The sequence below is a fragment of the Mya arenaria genome, chromosome 2 (assembly GCF_026914265.1).
Source record: "Mya arenaria isolate MELC-2E11 chromosome 2, ASM2691426v1".
NCBI classification, from domain to species: Eukaryota; Metazoa; Mollusca; class Bivalvia; order Myida; family Myidae; genus Mya; species Mya arenaria.
Window position 1 is genome coordinate 50,579,907 of NC_069123.1, and position 23,830 is coordinate 50,603,736.

At 39.9% G+C, this 23,830-nt stretch overlaps 1 protein-coding gene across 1 annotated transcript in view; it reads right to left on the reverse strand.

The window, feature by feature from the left end:
* Positions 1 to 367: 367 nt before the first annotated feature.
* LOC128215565 (uncharacterized) overlaps positions 368 to 23,830 on the reverse strand; it is a 65,565-nt gene continuing 42,102 nt past the window's right edge. Inside the window, exons 6-52 of the mRNA XM_052922259.1 lie at positions 23,353 to 23,508; positions 23,032 to 23,181; positions 22,503 to 22,664; positions 22,192 to 22,359; positions 21,908 to 22,069; positions 21,358 to 21,525; positions 21,016 to 21,180; positions 20,677 to 20,826; positions 20,065 to 20,226; positions 19,706 to 19,876; positions 19,115 to 19,270; positions 17,938 to 18,093; positions 17,319 to 17,480; positions 16,864 to 17,001; positions 16,555 to 16,716; positions 16,264 to 16,431; positions 15,506 to 15,667; positions 15,148 to 15,321; positions 14,751 to 14,942; positions 14,445 to 14,558; positions 13,413 to 13,574; positions 12,981 to 13,136; positions 12,204 to 12,377; positions 11,860 to 12,015; positions 11,417 to 11,578; positions 10,673 to 10,840; positions 10,395 to 10,550; positions 10,118 to 10,279; positions 9,389 to 9,562; positions 8,723 to 8,878; positions 8,411 to 8,572; positions 7,955 to 8,128; positions 7,202 to 7,357; positions 6,688 to 6,849; positions 5,858 to 6,031; positions 5,535 to 5,690; positions 5,217 to 5,378; positions 4,930 to 5,103; positions 4,487 to 4,642; positions 3,778 to 3,966; positions 3,383 to 3,568; positions 2,790 to 2,954; positions 2,456 to 2,635; positions 2,025 to 2,139; positions 1,587 to 1,906; positions 1,165 to 1,274; positions 368 to 388 (exon numbers count right to left, since the gene is read on the reverse strand). Coding sequence (XP_052778219.1) covers positions 368 to 388; positions 1,165 to 1,274; positions 1,587 to 1,906; positions 2,025 to 2,139; positions 2,456 to 2,635; positions 2,790 to 2,954; positions 3,383 to 3,568; positions 3,778 to 3,966; positions 4,487 to 4,642; positions 4,930 to 5,103; positions 5,217 to 5,378; positions 5,535 to 5,690; positions 5,858 to 6,031; positions 6,688 to 6,849; positions 7,202 to 7,357; positions 7,955 to 8,128; positions 8,411 to 8,572; positions 8,723 to 8,878; positions 9,389 to 9,562; positions 10,118 to 10,279; positions 10,395 to 10,550; positions 10,673 to 10,840; positions 11,417 to 11,578; positions 11,860 to 12,015; positions 12,204 to 12,377; positions 12,981 to 13,136; positions 13,413 to 13,574; positions 14,445 to 14,558; positions 14,751 to 14,942; positions 15,148 to 15,321; positions 15,506 to 15,667; positions 16,264 to 16,431; positions 16,555 to 16,716; positions 16,864 to 17,001; positions 17,319 to 17,480; positions 17,938 to 18,093; positions 19,115 to 19,270; positions 19,706 to 19,876; positions 20,065 to 20,226; positions 20,677 to 20,826; positions 21,016 to 21,180; positions 21,358 to 21,525; positions 21,908 to 22,069; positions 22,192 to 22,359; positions 22,503 to 22,664; positions 23,032 to 23,181; positions 23,353 to 23,508 — 7,586 coding nt within the window. The remainder of the gene's footprint in view (positions 389 to 1,164; positions 1,275 to 1,586; positions 1,907 to 2,024; positions 2,140 to 2,455; positions 2,636 to 2,789; positions 2,955 to 3,382; positions 3,569 to 3,777; positions 3,967 to 4,486; positions 4,643 to 4,929; positions 5,104 to 5,216; positions 5,379 to 5,534; positions 5,691 to 5,857; positions 6,032 to 6,687; positions 6,850 to 7,201; positions 7,358 to 7,954; positions 8,129 to 8,410; positions 8,573 to 8,722; positions 8,879 to 9,388; positions 9,563 to 10,117; positions 10,280 to 10,394; positions 10,551 to 10,672; positions 10,841 to 11,416; positions 11,579 to 11,859; positions 12,016 to 12,203; positions 12,378 to 12,980; positions 13,137 to 13,412; positions 13,575 to 14,444; positions 14,559 to 14,750; positions 14,943 to 15,147; positions 15,322 to 15,505; positions 15,668 to 16,263; positions 16,432 to 16,554; positions 16,717 to 16,863; positions 17,002 to 17,318; positions 17,481 to 17,937; positions 18,094 to 19,114; positions 19,271 to 19,705; positions 19,877 to 20,064; positions 20,227 to 20,676; positions 20,827 to 21,015; positions 21,181 to 21,357; positions 21,526 to 21,907; positions 22,070 to 22,191; positions 22,360 to 22,502; positions 22,665 to 23,031; positions 23,182 to 23,352; positions 23,509 to 23,830) is intronic.

A 23,830-nucleotide genomic window follows, 5' to 3' on the forward strand; every position in this document is an offset into this window, starting at 1 on the left:
ATTCAACATTTCAAATAAAGAGGAGTATTCCTTATATTATACTCATACTTATATTCTTTGTGTTACTTGTATACGAAAACAAAACGTTACACCACATTGGTTATGGAAAAAATAATTTATTCGTGTATGTACACAATAACACTATAGACATTCATATCTGATGCATTGTTAATTTGTTATATGCTTGATTTGACCTGACAGCGTTCAATAGACTAACACAAAACAAATCTGGTTTTAAAGTATTGTGTCCTATGAATATGCACAATTAGTGTATTTAAATCCACTTCCTAGACAAACCGTGAAGTTCCTCCAAACACACTTACAATACCATTCACAATTTTTGCTGCATAAAAGATTGAAATCTTCTCTAGCCTCTGTGGACAGTATCCTGAAATAGTAATGTGATGACATAAGCAAAAATACAAACACAACGTGTTATACCATTTTACAAAGTGTGATATTTGGTGACTTTTATGTGCGTGTAGTTGATAATGAAACAATCTCATATTTCTTTATATATGAACTTCTATACACGCCTTGGTCGTTTTTAAACCATCTCCTACAGCGGTGTGTAGGCTTTATATTTGGTAGTATGTACAATTTCACACAGCAGTCGCCGGGTGATTCATATGTGATAAAGTGTGTACGATTCCCACAGCAGTAACAGAGCTATACATAAATTATATGCATATTTTCGCGGCAACTAGTGTGTTTGTAGGTACATATGTGTGTAGTTTTTCACTGCGGTTAGAGGTTAGCTGTAGCTGTATTTTTGGCGGCCAAAATATAGCTACAGCTGTTTTTTTTGAAGCTTTAGCTATATATTGGAATACAATAGCAGCTTTTTATTACAGCTACATCTATACATATATTGATTTAGCTATATAAGATAGGTCACTATTGTTATATTGAGTTTTTTGTACGCCACAATGAAGTACAATGTTTGTGCAATTTCCCAAGATATTCCGTAGGTTGGAAGGAAGTACACTTTTTCACAATCGTTAGCGGCATAAACAGCCGGCCGGATATACAATTGGATGTATGTGCATTTTCTCACAGCTCACTGTGGGTTATACGTTCAAACGTGTGTGTAACTTGGAAATTGTAGGCGGCAGTTAATAACATGTGAAGCTGTCTACATATTAGCTAGTACACCACACTGACCTGTGAGCAGATCTTGTTTGCGACTGTGTGGACATTGGGCAGAGTTGTATAGCTGGAGATCTGAAAGGCCAGGGACGGGTCCGATGCCAGATTTAACATCACAGGAATACCTGGAACATAGGTGTAAATTGTAAATATAATTTTGAAAACAGAAAGATACATGTATATATATTTAAATATAAATGGTTTGATCGTAACATATTTGTGAAGAAACTGCAGCACAATTCCAACCAACTCAGCATGAAACGACGGCCTTGGAATCAAACGTTCATAACACAACAAGACACGGCTGCCTTGGAATCAAACTTTTATAGAAAATTCTATTCTCGTAACAGAATAAGATATTATTCTTTCGTAATGATGAAACAATTCTGGACCTGCCGTATTCATTAAAACTGTCACCAATTATGTACAATCATTACCTATAACAGAAAGTTTGGCTTCTCGTTTAATAAGGCCAGCTGCCGAATACAGGTCCGTACGGCTGTTGTCCGCCTTTTCGTCGGTCACTAGCAGAACGTGCTTGGCGCAGCTGGCAAAGCCCTGTTTTTGCAGCATCTTCCATGCGGCGTTCAGGGCTCGGGCTGTATTCACTGTCGGGTATCTGCTCGTCTTGAAATTCTTAGTTATCTTGGATATTACCGTTTGAATGTTGGTGCCATGCTTCAGCTCCACGACAGCGTTCACGCCTCTGGCATATTGGAGGATCCCTACACGTACGTTCGTCTTGCTGATCTTGAATCTACGGGATAATACAGAGGATGTTTATTTATTGATATTTCGGTCTTGTAAAGAGTAACGAGAAATAAAGGCATAAAATACTGCAGAGACTATGAATACATAACACCAGAAGTAATTACTTTTTCAGCAGCTGGATAAGGTATTCTCTTAGAATGTGCACGGTTCTTGGACCAACCATCCTGGACAAGTCGACAACGAGCACCAGGTCAAGGGCCATGGTGCAGAGCTCCTCGTCTATTGAAATGATGAAAATAACATTACAACCAAGAACATGCCGTACCTCTGTATATCTGCATACATATGACAGATAACGCAGAAAATGTTATCCAAGGAGCGAACCGGTGTATTTAACATACACTATTTTAATAATTCTATATGAATTTTTAAATGAAAATATCGCTGTAATAATCTCTATTAGAAATAATGATAACCAGGGTTAATTGTAGATGATTTAGGAGTCAACTAATTCTTAACATCCCTCTTCCACTTATAGATCTTATCTTAAATCAGATGGCCAAGCCAGTAAAAACTTTTACCACAAACCACAAACCTGGTGGTGTAATTGCTACTGATGGTACACAATCTTTGACATCTTTGGAAAACTGTGAGAGTGTCTTATATCCATAAGCACAACGCTGGCATCGTATGTGGAGATTTTTGTTTCTATAGGAACCATATCCACATGGTGTGCACTTGCCATCATTCCATTCATACCCGCTCTCACAATTCGCTGACAAAAAAGAAAAAGAAGAATATGTTTAGTCTACAATCTTTTTCAAATCAGTTCCAAGCCAATTAGCAAAATACATTTAGAAGACAAGTAAAATCGCAGCAACGCGCACATGACTCAGATTGGCTAAACACAAGTCACGTATCAAACGTACGAGGTGTGCATCCTGCGAGTCCATACGTCCCCGTCTGCTGTGTCGTTTGTCCATTGGGACAGGGTTTACATGACTCTCGGCCAGATTCGTCCTGGTATGTTCCAAGTGGACAAGGATTGCAGGTGTATAAATGATGGTCAAAGTAGTGGCCCTTGTCACAGGCACCTAGAACAGGTGTAAAGATTGAGGACATCAGGCTTTAATATGAAAATTCTTAAAAAACGCAAACCAGATACATTTTATATATAAACGAAACTTAAATGTAACAACCGAGGGACGTGACGGCACTGTTGTTCCGGTTGGATTTATTCGTTTGCAGGTGATATATGTAGCTGGTCGTTCAGGGCTGGAAGCTACTATATCAGTTTATATGTTGTTGTTCTTGCTGTTGTTATTGTTGTTATTAGTTTTACGTGAGTCTGCACTGTCGTCAAGTTAATGCTGGCTCAAATAAGGCTTATTGTTTATTTTTCTAATTACTGATAATTATTGGGACAACTGTGAGGTTGATGTATTATTGATATGTGCATTATTTTATGATCCAAACATATCATTGGTGTGGAATTTTACCAGCATGCAAATAGACTTTGAACCTGCTGGTTTAGTTGTTGATGTTGAGATACATCCTGCGGGTGCATACGTCCCTGTCTGGTGTGTAGTTTTCCCATAGGGACAGGGTTTACATGACTCTTTGCCAGGTTCGTCCTGGTATGTTCCCAGCGGACAAGGCGTGCACGTGTATAAATGATGGTCATAGAAGTGGCCCTTGTCACAGTTTCCTGTTACACAGTCATTTTGTCATATAAATACTAAGATACATGACTTTTCCGGAGCTACTTATTTAACTTAATAGAGGGATTCCAACGGGTGATTTGTTTAGTACTTAAAACAGTGTATGCATAACATATTTCACAGAAGGTGAAAGTTAGTTGGTCTTTTTCTCAAAATGTTTTCATTATATTAATTGATTTTATTTCAATTTGGATACCGATTGGTTTGCAGTTGGTCACCCTGTCTGCTCCAGGGTGTAGCGTGGTCGTTCCTTGGGGGCAAGGTTTACAGAATCTCTGGTAGGGGAGGTCCTGGTAAAATCCCGGTTCGCATTTTTGACAGTTGTTATGAGCGTCGGTAAAGGTCCCCTTAGGGCAGTCAGGCACATGGCGTCCCGTTACGATACCTGCATATTACAGCCAATATTCTTGGTAGTATCATTCAATTGTGTATCAGAAGTGTCATCAAAGTTAACTTTATCAATAGTACTGAAAAGTGACCCTTTTAAAAGTGGTATGTAATAAAGAGGTTTCATTTTACATCAATAGTTCAAAACCTAACAAGGGAATACCGTGGCAGTCAAGTAGACTTTTCTTTCCCTCCCCGTCCGTGCTAGTTCCATGGGGACAGTCCAAACACTTCTTCTGATAAGGCTTGTCCTGGTATTTCCCTACCGGGCAAGGGCGGCATACGTGGTAGGCAGAATCCCAGAAGTGGCCCGCCAAGCAGGGGGCTTTACGAAATGAATAACAACATTTGACGCGATTAGATTAATCAAAACTAAAGACAAAATAGCAATGTGAAAATAATATTATATAATATGGAATATGATTTTAGCGGATTAAAGTGATAGTTTCCATTACGAAAATATTACAGATAACTATGCTACTTAAGCTTATCTCATGGATAACTAATCGTATATTTACGCAAGCAGTCAGTTTTATATCCGGTTCCTGTGTGCAGGGTAATGTATCCAGAAGGACAGGGGTAACACTGGGTCTGTCCGCTCTCGCAGTATGTGTTCTTGGGGCAGGGATCACACCCATCATGGCCGGGGGTGTAATAGTAGCCGGCGTCACATGCTGAATATTATGGACGCATTGATATTCTCTTTAACATTCATTTTGGTAAGTTTTTGTTATTATATGAATGGTTTGACCTATTTTGTCACGTATGCAATGCGTCCGTTATCGAGTTTGATCATATAGACCGCATACAGGAGGTGCTCACTTATTTCCTCCATATCAAAGCGTCGGCGGGGCATTTTATGAAAAATGATTTCAAACGCAATAAAGTTATTTCATTAGCGAACAAAGAATGGCAAACTGTATAAGCAGGTTACTTTAATAGGTATGTAACATTAACACACCTTTGCAATCTGTAATTCTGTCAGCACCGGGATGTGGCGTCAGTTTGCCTTCAGGACATGGCTTGCATGAGGTTTGTCCTTTCTGGTCTTGGTAGCTTCCCACCGGACATTTCCTGCATTGTGTCGTCGACAAATCCAGGAAACTACCTATCGGACATTCTGGTGGAGGCACATCTGTATGTAAAGAATTACTTGTAAAAAGCATGTCTTTAAAAACATCATGTCTAAAACATATGTCCTGCATTTGTGTCTTTGCTACGTTATAGTGATCTTAAACAATACAATACCTGTACAGTCGTAGATTGTTGTGGATCCCTCATGCTCGGTAGTTTTACCATATGGACATTCGTCGCAGCTTAACTGATGAGGTTTGTCCTGGTAGCGGCCAGCAGGACAAGGCCTGCATATCTTGACACTGGAGTCCCAGTGATGGCCTCGTTCGCACGGAGCTGTATGGAAAGAGAATCTTTTTCTTAATGTCAATCGAAAACAGGGATATATTAACTTGACTCTATGACAAAATAAAAACAAGACCGATATACAGATTCAGGCATATGAATCATACATGTAAGTATTTTTGTTATTTAAAGTGATATTTTACTTACGTAAGCAGTCAGTTTTGTATCTTGTTCCTGTGTGCAGGGTGATGTAACCGGAAGGACAGGGGTAACACTGGCTCTGTCCGCTCTCACAGTACGTGTTCTGCGGACAGGGATCACAACCATCATGGCCGGGGATGTAATAGTAGCCGGCGTCACACGCTAAAACAATCTCGCTGATTAATACATAGGCTACATTGCATTATTATGAAAAAAGCAGGCTATTTGTTTCTATTTGGATCGTCATTGTACTGTTTGAGTACATCTTATTACCAAAGCCAAAGACTGTATAACCCCAAATTTGTACTTTTTTGTTCAAACCAACATACGTTTGCAATCGTGTAAGCTATCTGCGCCGGGCGAGGGTGTTGTTTGGCCGGCGAGGCAGGGTTTGCAGACTGTTTGGCCAGCCTGGTCCTGATAAGTACCTACTGGACACTTTCTACACTCCTTGGAGGGCAGGTCCAGGAATGAACCAGCTGGGCAGGACGGAGGAGGTTTTTCTGCAGTATTACATTGCGTATAAGACACGATCATCGGGAAAACAGATCAGCAGCAGCATTAACAAATCATACAGAACTAACAATGTAACGTTTAAAAGAAAAACAAACAGCACACGACCATTAAAATAAAACGAAAAAAATCAGCAACTAGTTTAAATAAACTCCCAAAATATAACGCAATCGTTCGTTCATTCACGTTTCTTAAAAAAAAATGAAATTGAAAGATCAACCAATATTTCACAGTTCAACAAGAATATCAATGATATTTTAAAACTTCACTTCTAAGTTAGACAGAACTATCGATCGTATTCAAAATAATGAATGCGGACAGTAATCAATAAAATATTTAAAAAAAAGTAAAACGGAATCTCGGGAGATAGTTAAAAAACATTCCAAATAAAAACTTTAAGATTTTTAAACAGTATCTAATTAAAGCGGAAATTCTAGTTTCAGATAACGTTTTTTTAACAATCTTTGCAGGCTAGTAAAACTATTTCAAAAATTCTTTCCACGTGAAATAGTATGATAATCTAACCTTCCGTTTTAGATGTACTTTAATTACGATTGTAAATGTGTATGATATTAAAAAATCAACGAAGAAAAAGTACTGTAACATTAAGCAGATAGTAATTATCAATTATTAAATAGTTAATTACCTTTACAGTCGAGGACGCTGGTGGATGCTTCGTGCTCGGTCGTTTTGCCGTCGGGACATTGTTCACATAGCTCCTGGTGCGGTTTATCCTGGTATGTCCGCACTGGACATGATCTGCACAGCTTCACAGAATCGTCCCAGAACTGGCCCTTGTCACATGGCGCTGAGAGATAACAAAGAATAGTTGTATCGAATCATTAGTCAAAAACAACGAATTGCATCATGTTTAAGGGAAACAAACTCTTTGACTTGTGGTGGAACCGGGATCTGGTGACAATACGCGCATCTCGTGTTGAACGTATGGCTTCCAATAGCGATTTATTAAATTAAAGCCAGTAGTTGCTGAGATATAACCCGGACACAAATAGCAGGGACGGTGAGAAAGACAGACGTCGTTTGCACGCACGGAATAACGACTACATATAAGCAACCCGATGTTTTAAGGGAGCATAATAAAAGTTGAATGTCTATAAATAAAGACAGAAAAGGGAAGAATTTCCATGATCTTGACATACGTAAGCAGTCTGTTTTGTATCCGGTTCCTGTGTGTAGGGTGATGTAGCCGGAAGGACATGGGTAACACTGGGTCTGTCCGCTCTCACAGTACGTGTTCTTGGGGCAGGCATCACAGCCATCATGGCCGAGGATGTAATAGTAGCCGGGTTCACAGGCTAAAACACGATAATGCTCAACTTATACGGAAAAGCATGGCTGGCATGCTGAAAAGACATGTCTAGCCAAATGCTTCATTCAAATTAGGTACACATCGTTTTTTTTCAAAGTTTATTGGCAAAGGCGGCATATTGACTATGACAATATATAAACAGATATAAATTACACAAAGAGTAAATGTAACAATATAAGACTGAAAAACACACAACAAGATATAGTTAGTATTAAGAACCTGATATATTTCCATGATAGAGTTTCTGTAATTCATTTAAATAATAGTGAAAATAATAGTGTTTAACATTTATTTTTACAGTTTTTTTGTCATTTAACCTGTTTTGGCACGTCGACAACAGATGGACATTTTGAACAAATTTTGATAGCAATAAAATCAAGCAAGACCAGTATGTTCTGTATGTATATATTGTTATGCATGGACAATGATGTGTTCAACGACTATCAAGAATAAAAACAGATTCAACAGCGTCCACAAACGATTTCCCTTTCATTCATTTCTTTCCTTTGTTGAACATAATTTTGTATCGGCAAGCGGTCTTAAAAAGTTAAAAATCTCATTCTTTGTCATTATCATAGCCTACGTTTGCAATGGTCCGCGCTAGAGGCTCCAGGGAAAGGCGTGGTTGTCCCAACAGGGCACGGTATACACGAGGTCTTGCCAGGAACGTCCTGGTATGTACCGACTGGACATTGTTTGCACGAGTCTGTTGATACATCTAGGTAGTGACCCTTCGAACACGAACGAGGTGGTAAGTCTGAAACAATGGTATATTTCATAAATACACAGACAATGTTTAGGGGGCCGACTGATGTATTGGAAAATTGAATTTTAATTGATAAGAATACCATTATACAAATTAACAAATATCACGCATAATAACATCCATGTAAAATTGTCACAGGACTACCACATTTAAAAGGTCAGTGAAAACACTTTCGTGGGATATCACTCGGGGTAATTGCTAGTGTCCTTTAATAACGGAGCAGCTAATATATGAAATGCATATCATACAGTCTTATTTTGCTAAAGATCGCACCTATACAGTCATATATGATAGTTGATCCCTCATGTTTAGTTGTTTTTCCATGTGGACAGTCTTGGCAGTGCTCCTGGTGCGGCTTGTCCTGGAACTTTCCTACAGCACATGGTCGGCATATCGTGTAGACGGAGTCCCAAAACTGACCCCGTTCACACGGGGCTAAACAAAAATAGAAACAAAACTGTTCGTATGTAAGCAAGAATGTACATATTGTTTATGTCCAAGTAAAAGTGCACTTCATTTCCCATATTTAAATATTAATGCGACACACATTGCTTCAACAATTCGATGTCATACAAAAATACATACACAGGCAGTCAGTTTTGTGTTCCGTTCCCACGTGTAGCGTAATGTAGCCGGACGGGCAGGGGTAACACTGGGTCTGTCCGCTCTCACAGTAGGTGTTCTTGGGGCAAGGATCACACCCATCATGGCCGGGGATGTAATAGTAGCCGGGGCTACAGGCTTAATCAAGCAAGTGCAATGGTTCTATTACACACTCTCCAATATTGTCCTTAAACTGTGTGATTGAAGTGGCAAGAACCAGACATTTCAGTCGGTCGATAGGTTATAATCAGCTTAATTATTTTGTTGATATATACAGTGTGTGTATACCACGTGATAAATTACATCATATATGCTACGTCGGAAGGCAATATTTTGCTTAAAATGAAGACTTAAATCAAAGATAACTTTTCTTTTACAACTCCATTTTAAATGAAACAAAAGGAAGTCGAAAAAGCTTTAAAAGCACCGCGTTTTTTATTACCGAAATTTGATTAGGTCATTAGTTTAATAAAACACTTCATGGTTCAAGCGAACAGCAAGCTATGTTCAGTTGAAAAGGAGTTTTTGCTAAAGTTTGTGAGTCAGTCCGGCCACTACAGCTTTTTTTTAAGAATGATCAGTTAATAATGTATTTAATTAATTTCATGTACACATAATTATAAGTGTCTACTTGAAATTGCGTGTTACCTTGGCAGTCGGTAATGCTGTCAGCGCCGGGGTGTGGCGTTATTTTGCCCTCCGGACACGGCTTGCATGTGGTTTGCCCTTGCTGGTCCTGGTAGGTTGCAACTGGGCATTCTCTGCACTGATTGGACGACAAATCCAGAAAACTGCCTTTAGGACAGTCTGGTGGAGGTAAATCTGTACAAGAACACATACAGTGGTTGATGGTAGATCTTTTATAGGAACACATGCACTTGTTTATGGCTGGTCTTTATAGGGACACATACACTGGTAAAGGGTAGGTCTTTAATACGATTAAACATACTTATGACAGTAATAACTAGAAAAAAAGTGTTTTAATAGGAACACACTAACTGGTATATGGTTGGTCTTTAATAGGAATTCATGAACTGGTATATGGTTGGTCTTTAATAGGAATACATGAACTGGTATATGGTTGGTCTTTAATAGAAATACATGAACTGGTATATGGTTAGTTTTTAATAGGACCACATTAACTGGTATATGGTTAGTTTTTAATAGGACCACATTCACTGGTATATGGTTAGTTTTTAATAGGAATACATAAATTGTAGATCATAGGGCTTTAACAGGAACACACTTGCTGGTAAACGGTTGGTCTTTAATTTAGTAAGGCAGGTCTTTAATCGAAACACATTTATTGATTAACGGAAGGCTTTTGAAACCATCATGTAAATTCAAACTCTTTTCCTTTCTAAAAAAATGTAGTACCAGTACAGTCGTAGATTGTTGTGGATCCCTCATGCTCGGAAGTTTTTCCATACGGGCATTCGTCGCAGCTTAACTGATGAGGTTTGTCTTGGTAGCGGCCTACAGGACAAGGTCTGCATATCTTGAGACTGGAATCCCAGTGATGGCCTCGGTCGCACGGAGCTGGAACGAAGCAATGGATACATAAAATCATAATATGATACCGATTGCTGTGTAACCGAGTGCAAAAATGACAAATAATTATGATCTTGTATACACTTTCACGAAAAACACATACGTAAGCAGTCTGTTTTGTATCCGGTTCCTGTGTGAAGTGTGATGTAACCGGAAGGACAGGGGTAACACTGGCTCTGTCCGCTCTCACAATACGTGTTTTGGGGGCAGGGGTCACATCCATCATGGCCGGGGATGTAATAGTAGCCGGCGTCACACGCTAAATGAATGGTTAATGTAGATGTTAATTTGGCAACAACAAATGCATTCAGATATTTAACAACTTTCATCTTTAATATTTAACCGTATATGCAATAAGGGTTTTGTCTTTCTTACATTTACAATCATGCTCGTTGTCTGCTCCCGGGTAACGCGTGGTCTTTCCGTCCGGACATGGTTTACAGTTGGTTTGTCCTGTTTCATCTTGGTATGTCCCAACAGGACATTTTTGACAAGTTTTTGTTGAGTGATCCAGGAAACTACCTTTAGGACAATCTTGTGGTGGTTTATCTGGAACCAAACATTATGCATTTAGTATTACTTCTTAACCTAATTCAGATAGTATACATTATGATACTCTATTATACCTCACATAAATTTGTCGCTTCTTTATATATATAAATTCGATCGGAGCGTATATCACTGTATTTTGATGAAAATCCAGTTTATTGACGTCAGCGCTCTATATTATATTTTGGGCCGGTCCGGACCTCGCTTAAAATGTAATATGGACCGCTGACGTCATACGATTGGTTAAGGCGGCTTGCTATTTTCACAACGGCGAAAACTTGTCGCAAGTAAACATTATCAGGTTTGTTAAATAAAACACATTTAAATCGCTTTAAAAATACTGTCTTGTAATGAAAAGTGTTCGGTATAATATAAGAAATATAACATACCACTTCGGGCCATATGGCATTATAAGGACCGGTCAGTCAGCCCCCGAAGGTGAATGGACCTATACACCTTTGGGGGCTGATTGGCCGGTCTTTATAATGTCATATGACCCTCAGTGGTGTGCAATATTTCTTAAATAGAAATTCTCAACTTAGTGAAAGACGCACAGTACACATAAGTCATATTTACCAATGCAATCATAAAGGTGTGTTGCTCCTTCAGATGCCGTAGTTTTGCCGTGAGGACAATCAACACATTCCTCCTGGTTAGGTTTGTTCTGGTATTTTCCAATAGTGCATGGCCGACATAGTCCATACGTGCTGTCCCAAAACTGACCTTTGTCACACGGAGCTTAAATGAAAATTATAAGAGTACAGGGAACATAAGCAACGGAATATGAATACAAGCACGAAAATAAAATTTGCTTTAAACAAGATAAATAATAATAAAAAATGGCAACACCAATAATATAAATCAGTTATTGGTCGCTGGTTTTGCCCCTGTGGTGTACATTGCAATGTTGCCTGGTATGTCCTTGGCAAACCAGTTGCACTACTGTAGTATAATAGACAAATTACACTGTATACTTGTATTTTAGACATAAATGAATTGTTATAATAAATCGAGCGTACGTAAGCAATCAGTTTTGTATCCGGTTCCTGTGTGAAGGGTGATGTAGCTGGAAGGACATGGGTTACATTGGGTCTGCCCGCTCTCACAGTACGTGTTCTGCGGACAGGGATCACATCCGTCATGGCCGGGGATGTAATAGTAGCCGGCGTCACACGCTAAAATGAATGTTCAGGATCTCGATCACATTGCTTTAGGTTTTGACTTAGAATAAATTCCAAATAAAATACTACAATGTTTTAAGACTTAAATAATTCAATAAAATAAAGTCATACTTTTTGGGACGCGGTTAGGGAGAACAGTGAGCACACATAATTCAATACTGAATACTCAAGTGTTTCATTACGTCTACAGTCGTTGCTGCTGTCTGCGCCAGGGTGGGCTGTTGTTTGACCATCCGAGCACTGCGTGCAAGAAGTCTGACCGGTCTGGTCCTGGTATGTCCCCACCGGGCATTTCTTGCACGTCTTACTGGACACGTCCAAGAAGGAACCGACTGGGCACGTGGGAGGCGGGGCATCTGAAATGTTCATGCCACAGTGATATCCAGACATACTGAATAGCTTTTTGTAGGTGAGCGACCAACAAATGTGTACATTACAGTAAGAAACTTAATGCCAGTTGTTTTGGCTGTTAAGCTGATCAAAATATAACTAAACAATAATGAGTTTATAACCTTACTTATACAATCGTATATATTGGTTGATCCTTCCGAGTGCGTGGTTTTGTCATGCGGGCATGGTTTGCATGACTTTTGGTAAGGTTTGTCCTGGTAGGCACCTACCGGACAGAGCTTACACACGTGGTTGTCCCAGAATTGACCTTTCTCGCAAGGCGCTGGAACAATGACAAAAGTATGTACATATTGGATATATATGTAAGGATTTTTCTACAACCATATTTACACCAGGGCCATATGCATAAAGCATCTTTGTGCAAATTTCAAGAAGGTATTTGGAAAAGAGTAACAATGTTTTACACCTAAAAATGAAAAGAGGTGGTACTCATATTAATGTTCACTTTGAAGATCGATGAACACAGCCCTAGATCATACCAATCATTACATACACTTTATGTACTATAAACGCACGCCACTACACAAGCGTTCTATTATAACACTTACGAAGACATAATGCAACGGAATGGCAGCCTGTGTTGAGTGTAATGTGGCCATCCGGACAGGGGCGGCAAGACGGCTCGCCCGGCGACCGGTACTGGTTTTTGGGACACGGCGTGCATCGGGTCTCACCGTACCGCCGTTCCTCGCCCCCTGGACACTCTGTTGGTAAGAAGCCAATTAAATGTTTTTGCCTGTATACTGTACGGCGAAAAAGGACTGTTTATGAGTATAGTTGAAACCAGCACAAAGCAGTAATTTTGATGTAACACAATGCTATAAAGGATGCTTGCATCGGAGGGACGTACAGCAATCGAACTAGTCCAAACCAATTGATAGCAAACTACTCATACACCCATTTAACTTACCTAGAATTTACATAAAGCGATGCCGAATGAAAACATGACCAAGATTAATGTTTTTCATGCAGTTCCTTACCAATACAGTCTTGGTATGTGTTCGCCCCGGTGTTTGGTGTTATGTAACCCTGTGGACAGGCCACACAGTATGTCATCTCCTCCCGGCTCTGATAGGTGCCCACCGGACATGGCCTGCACTCGCCTCCCTCCTGGTAATTGCCCTTTCCACAGGCTGCATGGTCTGCAGTGTAACAATACACTCTATTCAGACAAAGTAAATAAGAAAAAAAACAAGAAGATGTCAGTTGCTAAGATTAAAAAATAGTTTCAACAATGTAAATGAAACACTTTTGAAAAAACAAGAATAGGAGCAAATTTTCATATTTTACTTTAACTTTATAAAAGACACGGACCCATGAACAAACTATATATATATAACTATTATATATGCATCTATATAAGTAATTAAGTTAATAACAAAATCACATAACATACATGGACATCACACTACACATCTATAACATAGGGAAGAATTAATAGTTGTAATACATCTCTAACATAAGAGAAAACTATTGATTGTAATACATATCTAGCATAAGAGAAAACTATTGATTGTAATACATATCTAGCATAAGAGAAAACTATTGATTGTCATACATATCTAGCATAAGAGAAAACTATTGATTGTAATACATATCTAGCATAAGAGAAAACTATTGATTGTAATACATATCTAGCATAAGAGAAAACTATTGATTGTAATACATATCTAGCATAAGAGAAAACTATTGATTGTAATACATATCTAGCATAAGAGAAAACTATTTATTATAATACATTTCTAGCATAAGAGAAACTATTTATTATAATACATATCTAGCATAAGAGAAAACTATTTATTATAATACATTTCTAGCATAAGAGAAACTATTTATTATAATACATTTCTAACATAACGGAGGACTCGTGGGATGTAGTCCAATGATGGAGAAAATGTTTTGTCTGATTCCAGATTTAATGTCACTTGAAGTCCTATCTCTTTCACTCCTTAATCAATACATACCAATGCAGTATGTTACACTTGTAGCTCCCGGTGTCCGGGTGATCCTACCAGCGGGGCATGGCTTGCAGGAGTCCCGGTAGGGCTCGTCCTGGTAGGTGCCCTTGGGACACTTGAGGCACAGCTGGAGCGCCCGCAGCCAATACGCCCCTGCCTCACAAGAAGCTGAAGCGAATACAAGGCAACATTTATTTAAAAAAACACACGACAGTCAAATTTAAATTGTGCGTCACTAAATATGTATACGTAGTTTGGCTTTGCAAAGGAACATGAGCTATTTGACAACTATTTTGGGGTGTTTCGTTGGAGGGTCATTGGACTGTATTTTTCTCAAATGTTTATACGAATGGTATTTACATTGTGTAGTTTGAACCTTCTGACTAGAAACCGGTATGTACGTACGCGCGCACACGGTGCTGCCAACGGCGGGAGTGTGGAGACCGTAGGGACAAGGCAGGCACTTGTAGTGACCGGCGTCCCGGTACTGGTTAACAGGGCATGGCTCGCACTCGTGGGTTGACTCGTCAAACTGCTTTCCAAGGGGACACTCTGGAAGAATTGAGAAATGGCGCTGGTCTTAGTTTTCTTAGCTATAATGTGTAAAGTGACAAGTCTGCTCTAACAATATGTTTTTTTTTCTTTAACCCATTTATGTGGAAAGAAAATCTGCATAATTACCAGATATTTGGATATTAGTCGTCTTCCGTTTGTCTTTTTGATTTTATCAATTACGCGATACCAAAAATAGACTCACCTTTACATTGCTTGCTACTGGTGCAGCCGGGCTCGCTGGTGAACTTTCCATATCCGCACGGTGTGCACGAGACCTGCCCGTTGCGGTCCTTGTACGAGTTAACGGGACACGGTCTGCACGTGTAACTGGCGTGGTCCAGGAATTTGCCGGGAGGGCAATCCTCGTCACGTTCCTCTTAAATAATGAGGGTTAGAGCAGTTTTGTTTCCGTTTTTTATTGTCATGGTCTTCATTGTATTCATTCATCGCAATATAAAGATGAAGCCTTTGTCAATGTATTACGTGATACCATGGTTATGTTAACAACTGTGGACAGACAATGGTTAGATATGAAATTTCCATGGATCATTTGGTCTTACCTTTACATTTATCCTTGCTCGCGGCGCCCACGGCGTCTGTTGTCTGACCACGAGGGCAGGAAATACAGCTTGTCTGGTACTTCCGATCCTGGTACTGGCCAATAGGACATGGACGGCAGTCCTCGTAATGACTGTCCCAGTATCGACCTGCTGGGCATGGGGCTGGGGGGAGGACAAAAATGGAAAATTAAAAATGACATAGATCATGGCTTTTTTTGCTGTATTGATTTTTAAACAGTTTGAACATGATATCAAACCTATTATAATACTAGAGTTTCTGCCGCACGTATAAAGCAAACCTGATTTCTAATTGTAAATAATGTTCCTTTTGAGGGTACCGAATACTTACGCAGACACAACGACTCTTCACCACACCCATTGGCCTCAGTTATAAATCCATGCTGGCACGGCTGACATTGACCTTGACCGGTTTCCCTTAAAATATATGACCAATGTCATTATTTGAAATTTAAAGTGTTGGTATTGAAGACATTGAGGACATACTAGTACTAATTTAATGTTTGCCCATATGTTTACCTAAATGGCCTACCTGTAGAAATCGACGGGGCATGGTTCACAGCCAGAACTGTCCCAGGAATATTGTTGTCCGGGGGGACACTCTGAAATGCATATTTTCCCCTGTATGATAAGTTTGCATAAATTTATGGTGCGATATAAAGTTGCAAAACGAACGCTATGATTATGTTATAGCAAGTGTGTGTCCATCGAGGTTCATAATTACTGCGTTGCTTTATTACCTTGACAGTCCTCCCGACTTTTAGCCCCTGGTGTGGCCGTATGGAGGCCGTCGGGACAGGCGTTACAATACGTCATATCCGGTCTGTCCTGGTAGGAGCCGCTGGGACAGGGGTCACACACGGAGGTCCCGGGAGTCTTGAAGGTCCCGGGCGGACAACCAGGTATATCTAGGGGTAAACGGTAATCAGTATATTTATTTAAATAAAATGCTTTATTTTCGTAAAAAAAGAGAAAATATTTAATCTGTATCGTAAAACATCAAACTACGAGATCAGCAAATTTCCGCTTACCAATGCATTCGTACACCGTTTTGGCACCTCCATGTTCTGTGGTCTGACCGTAGGGGCAGTGTCTACAGGACTGCTGTCCGACGCTGTCCTGGTATTGACCCGTGGGGCACGGGATGCACAACTTCCGATTAACGTCCCAGAACGTTCCCGGTTCACAAGGTGCTGTAGTAAAGTACGTTATCTTTAACGGGTATATTATTTAAGCGATAAAAAGAAAACATAATTAAATCCGCAAATTAAAAATAGAATGTGTTTATCAACCATTAGGACCGGAAGAGGCCGTATATGTTGAACAAAAGTACTACTCACGTTCACAATCATATGCACCGGGCTTGCGGGCGTAGCCGTGTGGACAGGACACACAGGAAGTCTTGTCCCAGAAGGTATTGGGCGGACAAACCTCGCACTTCCGGCTCACAGGGTCGTACTGCCGCCCCGACTCGCAACCTGCAACACACATGGTAAATACATGTTCTGCATAAATATTTCTCAATATATGATTTTAACCCTTTAAATGAAAATTTAAAAACACAATCTTATTAAAATATCTTGATAATCAACACTTTGCCAAACTGATAACTGTTTTAATGATAAAAAAAATGGAATTGCACGATTTAAACATTATTGGCATACTTTTCCATTGCATCTCACTTGCGAAACTACTGCTTTTTTAAGACTTTCTTTATTTCATTCGCATGTATTTCATATTCATGACATTGTTTTACTTCACTAGTTGGAGATCTTCTGGAAGTTATCGCCTTTACCTTTGCAATAGTGTGGCGAGGGCGTTCCCACGTACAGGGTGGTCGTTCCGTGTGGACAGTCTTTGCAGGAAGACTGGTTTGGTTCGTCCTGGTACGTCCCAAGGGGGCAGGGGGCGCATCCGTGGGACTCCGCCGACCAGTAATAACCAGTACTGCACTGGACTGAAACGGAGTGGGTAACATTCTAAGAATGGGCGCGTACATCAGTTTTCTTTAGGGTAGGGCAACAAAAAGGCCCCGCACGTGACACGTTAAATACAACAGCGCGGTGACGTGTGTCAGAACATAGACTTACGATTGAGATTGGCAGATAGGCGAGAACCAATCCTATTCCAATGAACATAGAAAATGTTACTCACGCTACGTCTTAGAAGACGCATATCATTTCGTTTTAGAATATATTCCTATGCTGATATTAGATGTAAATATATACCGTGTTTTATAGACGTAGACCAAATATGCAAAAATCATCCAATTAGTCACATCTGATAAAAACAATGTATAATTAAAACTTAGTATATATGCGTATACTGCTTTATGTATTTGTCAACATTGGCCATAGCCATCCATTCTGGATATTCTGTAAATAAAACTTGAAATTATTCTATTTTTATAATACCTATACACTCAACTTGATCTGTACAACCCCTGTCTACGGTTGTCCTGCCGGGTGGGCAGGGTTTGCAGGCGTTCTGTCCGGGCTGGTCCTGGTACTGACCCACGGGACAGGGAAAACACTGAAACACGCCCCAGAACGAACCTGCCGTGCACGGAGCTGGAAAATAAACTTCCCCTTGGTCATACTGCTTGATTTTTTATCGAATTTAATATTTTTGCCGTTCAGAAATAAACAACAACAACAACAACACGTATTTAGATAGTACTTCAAACATTTTTATGTCAAACATAATGTTTCATGCTTATTTCAATGATTATGTAGAGGATAATTGTTTAAGTGTAAGATCGTTATATATTTCACCGAGTGAGCACCAAAAGGTATATTTTCACGAGTGGCTGCGATATTGATAACCATACATTTCGATAAATTTACATTACTTAGAGTGAGGGACTCCGCTTGGCCATAATCAGCAGATAAACCATATTTATTTTGAGGTCAGTGGATAAAAGGTCAAATTGGTTTTGGCCTTAAGCTGAAAATCTTAAAAAGTGTATGACCCAGGGACCTCACACTTTCTAGATAGGTTGGCCGTGACCAGCAAATAAAACAAATTGCATTTGAAGTCAGTGGGTCAAAGTTCAAGGTCGTTATGACCGTAAACTGAAAATACGCAATGTCCATTATTATCGTTATTAGCCAGTTTTGGTTGGGTCAGAATTTAAACAAAAACCACATAGAGTAAATGGAAATGGAAACACTTAGTTACTGATATACTTATGTGTTGTTCTGTATGTATGACGATTTGACTAATTGTACTAGGTAAAGTCATCACATTTGCATTTTTTGGGCAACTATATATAATTGCCTATTTCCCTCGGTTCCTCACAGTCACAGATTTATTTAAGATTCTTCGACATGCTTTCAAATTCACATAAGCGTTTCAATCGCTTTTTCGCATTAATGTATCTGAGTAGTTATACTATCTATTTCGAAAATAACACCTGAATTGATCCGTTAAGACAGTCCATATGTTTTTTCTCAAGTAAAACTGACAATTAAAATTGTGTAACTCAATAAACATTAAAACTGAAAATCTTGATATTAGGATATGTTGACGATCGTTGGTTTCATATACTTTTTCCTAATAAACAGAGTTCTACAAATGTACTACGTGTACCGATGCAGTCGTTCTTGCTGTTGGACGCGATTTTTTGGGTGGTCTTGTATCCCTCGCACGGATAACAACTGGTCTGACCGGCCCGCGGTTGATACGTCCCAAGGCCACATGGCACACATTTTCCCCCTCTCAAGTAATAACCAGGCTTACACGAAACTGTGAGGGAAAATCATACTATATATACTTACCTCAAAGGTGCAGTGTTAAACAAGAGTCTGCGCTTTATGCAACTATTCGTTTTAGTAAACAATGTTATGTATTATTATTATTATTATTATTATTATTGTTATTGTTATTATTATTATTATTATTATTATTATTATAATTATTATTATTATTATTATTATTATTATTATTATTATTATTATTATTATTATCATTATTATTATTATTATTATTAATTTTAATATTATGACTATTATCATTATTATTATTATTATTATTATTATTATTATTATTATTATTATTATTATTATTATTAGATGTATTTAACTCTAAAAGGGTGTCGGTTATTTTTAACTTCTAAAGCAAGCAAGCAATGATTGAAACTTTATTAGCTGGAACTTATTTAATATAAATGGTCTCCCAAACCTTGACAATCCTGCCTGCGGGTGGCCCCTGGTGTGTCCGTGCCGGTCCCGCGCGGACAGGGTTTACAGCTGTCCTGGTTTGGACGGTCCTGGTACAAATCTACCGGACATTTTGTGCACGTTGCGTGGTCGTACCGCCGCCGGTCTAAGAAATAACCAGGGCCGCACGATACTGATGAGGAAAGAGCGGATAACTGATTAAAAACAAATTATGTCGATCATATGACAGTAAAATGTACAATCGTCTAAAGGTTGGTTTTATTTTATCAAAAATATTCAAACTATATAAGAGCAGCCTTTATTATTTTGAAGTAATATTTTAGATACACGTTTCACCCAAATATTGGTTGTACATGTTACCTATACAGTCCTGTGCGCTGTCAGCGCCGGGGCGGTTCGTCCGCGTGCCGACAGGACACAGCTCACACTGATTCTGGCCGGGTTTGTCCTGGTATTTGCCCTCGGGACAAAGGACGCACTTTCTCTGAGCCGCGGACCAGAACGAACCGGGGTCGCATATACCTACATGCACATATAAGTAAAAAATAAAGGCTCGCACACAATATGTAATAAATAATATATTTAAAACAAGAGTGAACGTATAGTATGCAAAATATTTTCGCCACCTGCTTCGAAATCTGCCTCAAGAACCGGAATATTGTTGAAATGGAAATTATTAAATCGAAACACAATACTGTTCATATCATTTTTAATGTAAGGCAAAAACTATATAATCATATTGGAGCTCTTATTCCGTGATCTCACAATGGTGTCAACTGAATTTAGTGTTGGACGAAAAGTTGCGTTAACTAACGCCTTGAGCGTTGTCGGCCCCGGTAACGATCGTCGTGGTGCCCGAGGGACGGGGCCTTCATTCGTTTGACGGTCAATGACGCACAACTACACACGCAAAATCATTTAAACACTAACATAAAGCATTCAGGGATACAAAAAAGGTTCACGCACTTATACATTCATCTTCTGATACACTTCCGGTATGGCTGGTCGTCTGGCCAGGTAGACAGGGAAGGCATGTCGTCTGTTCCGTTTGTGGCTGGTAAGTGCCCTGGGGACACTTGTGGCATGTCCCGTACTGCTCGAAATAACCCGCATGACAATGCACTGAAACACATTAAAAATTGTTCTTAATATGAAAACGCGATCTTTACGGAACATGGGAGTATCAACGTTATAAAGGTGGCTAAAATGAGTAACGTTTTCTGAAACTAAGTATAAATCGTTGTGAGGCTTGTTTCAGAATTCAAGTATTGTTTTCCCCGAAGTGGTCAAAGTTGTTCTCTCATCACTAACCAGTACATTCATCCTTGGACTTGGCGCCGGACTGGTCGGTGGTGGATCCTAGCGGACAGCGAATACACTTCGGGTCCCTGTTCTTTTTTCTGTATGTGTTCACGGGGCAGATGGCGCAGACGTCCGGGTCACGCGAAACTAGCTCGTACCCGCTCTCACACGGATCTGAGGGGATGTAAAAGATGACTATTGTTTACCGTGATTGATGAGCTATTAATGGAAGTGATACATACATCCTTATAACAAAACTCATACATATATTATCAGGTTCAATGCGTCAATTTTAACCACATTCTGAAACACATGCATTCTATCAAAATACGAGATGATGAGCACCATTACCGAAACAATCATCGGCGCTTTTGGAGCTGGCTCCTCGTGTGACCTCAAACTGCTTACAGGGGAAACAGGATAGACAGTTATCCCGGGGCTGGTACGTCCCCCGGGGGCACGGCTGGCACGTATCCTGTCCATTCACGCTCACCCGCTGGTGGCCTTTTCCACATTCAACTGATGTATAGTAAAGTAGATATTTGGTAGTTTTATGTAAAGAGTGTTTGGCAGGTTTTCGTGGACAGAGAATGTGTATCACGATGATACCTTTACAGAGAACGCATGTAAGCCTTAACAGCTAAAATAGCTGTGTGAAGGTATTAGCAAAACATACGACATTAGGCATTCAAAAATGAAAGTCGTGCTGACACGACATTGGACATTCAAAACTGAATGTCGTGCCAGCACAACATTGGACATTGGACATTCAAACTTTCTTTTTTGAATGTCCAATGTCTAATGTCGTATGCTTAGCTAATTTCACACAGCTTTTCAAAATTGTGTTTTTTTATTAAGGAAGGCAGTAAATTGAATAGTTTGAATGATGAAGTTCCCTTACCGACACACTCTTCAGCCGACTTCGAGCCCACTCTTAGTGTTGTCTGTCCCGGCGGACAGCGGGTGCACCTCAGAAGACCTCGTTTGTCCGTGTAGGATCCTGGAAAACAGCTCATACAGTCGTCGTGTGCATGACTGTAGAACAAACCTGGCCCGCAGCGATCTTTAAAAAATAAGATGAGATTAATGTGTGACCCAAGTTCATTTTTATGTCTCAAGAATAAAACTTCCGGTGGCAATATTTATATAATATGCGTGTAATGGTTGACACGTTCACATACATACATTGACAATCTCTCTGTGACGTTGCCCCTGGCTCCGTGGTCTCGGCCTTGGAGCTGCATCGTCTGCACGTGTCCATTGAATCCGACTTGAATGTGCCGGCTGGGCATGGTGCGCAGTCCGCAGGAACCGCGCCGTTCTTTGGCATCATCTTGCCGACCGGGCACACGTCTGTAAGCGGAAAAAAGAATGGCGACGATAAAGTGTGCGTCAAAATAATGTCCCAAGAAGACTATCCTTTAAAATAATAAACCACATTGCCGTAAACACGTATGTTATGTATGTACAAGTAGTATAAATCAGATACAACATACCGACGCAGTCGCTGACACGGGAAGCGCCGACGGTGAACGTTGTTTTGCCGTCGGGACACAGTTTGCAACGGTACCTGTTTGGCAGGTCCTGGTACTGGCGGATCGGGCAGGGTACGCACGAGCCGGAGCCTCGGTCCCACCTCGTTCCGGGGTCACACAGCGCTGGAGTCAGACAATGAAACAATAGAGCTATAGGATTATGTCAAATTAATATTTCAGGGGGCTAAATGTAGTGAGTTTCATTGGAGTATTCCAGTTCCTTACAAAGAAATAGGACCAAGCCCGTTTCCCGGACGGATAAATCACCAGATCTGTTAAAAATCCGCAGGTCTGTATAAAGTCGTCTTTATAGCCGTCGCACTATCATCGGGCAAAGAGTGCATGACCTCGTTTCCTTGAGTGTGATTTACTTATTACTAGTAATTTAATGGTAAGCACTATTACTTGATTCAGATTCGTAGTAAAACAAGTTGAATAAGTAAAATTAATTGGAATCGTAAGAACAGCACAATGCACAATTATAGCTTACGGTAACAATGGTAGGATTTGTATCTGCCCTGTCTGGCGGTGGTGAAGCCTGGAGGACAAGGTCTGCAGTCAGGGGCGTTCTCCGCGCGATATGAGCTCACGGGGCACGGCTTACAGCCGGTGTCGCCATGTACGTAGCCGGGAGCGCATTCTGGTGGTAACAATGTACTGCATTGAATAAACGCTATAATAGATATGAAGAGACCAAACACAGCTGCGCACAAATCTGACTCTCCAAAATTGTATCCATGTTTTGCTTTATTCCACAAACTTATTTGCTATAAGACATCATAATAATTTAAATTTTAGATACAAGACTCACCCGAGCATTCGTGCTGGTTGGTAGCGCCCCTGGTCTTTGTTGATGTTTTGTCCGGGCAGGGCTTACAGGTTATCTCTTGAGGCTCATCCTGGTACGTCCCCCGCTTACAGGGTACACACTCCCGCCCAAACAGGTACTCTCCCACCTTGCACGTCGCTTCAGGAAGAACGTGGATGATTAATGGTGAACATGTAACACATAGATGCATGGATGCAGTGATTCTAGCGGTGAACACATCGGATTAAGTGATGAGTATGGGTCTGATTTCATAGATGAAAAGGTTTTTGGTCAATATTTTTGGCCAATAACGTTTTTGTTCCGTTACCCACAAACTTAAAATCAAAAATGATAAAAATGAAGAGCTGTCTGATGAAAGATCGTCTTCATCATTTACGGAAAAAATATAATTAATCCTTATATCCTAGGCTATAAGAACTCAAACAACTTCAGATTGATACCATGATATCATGACGTTTTA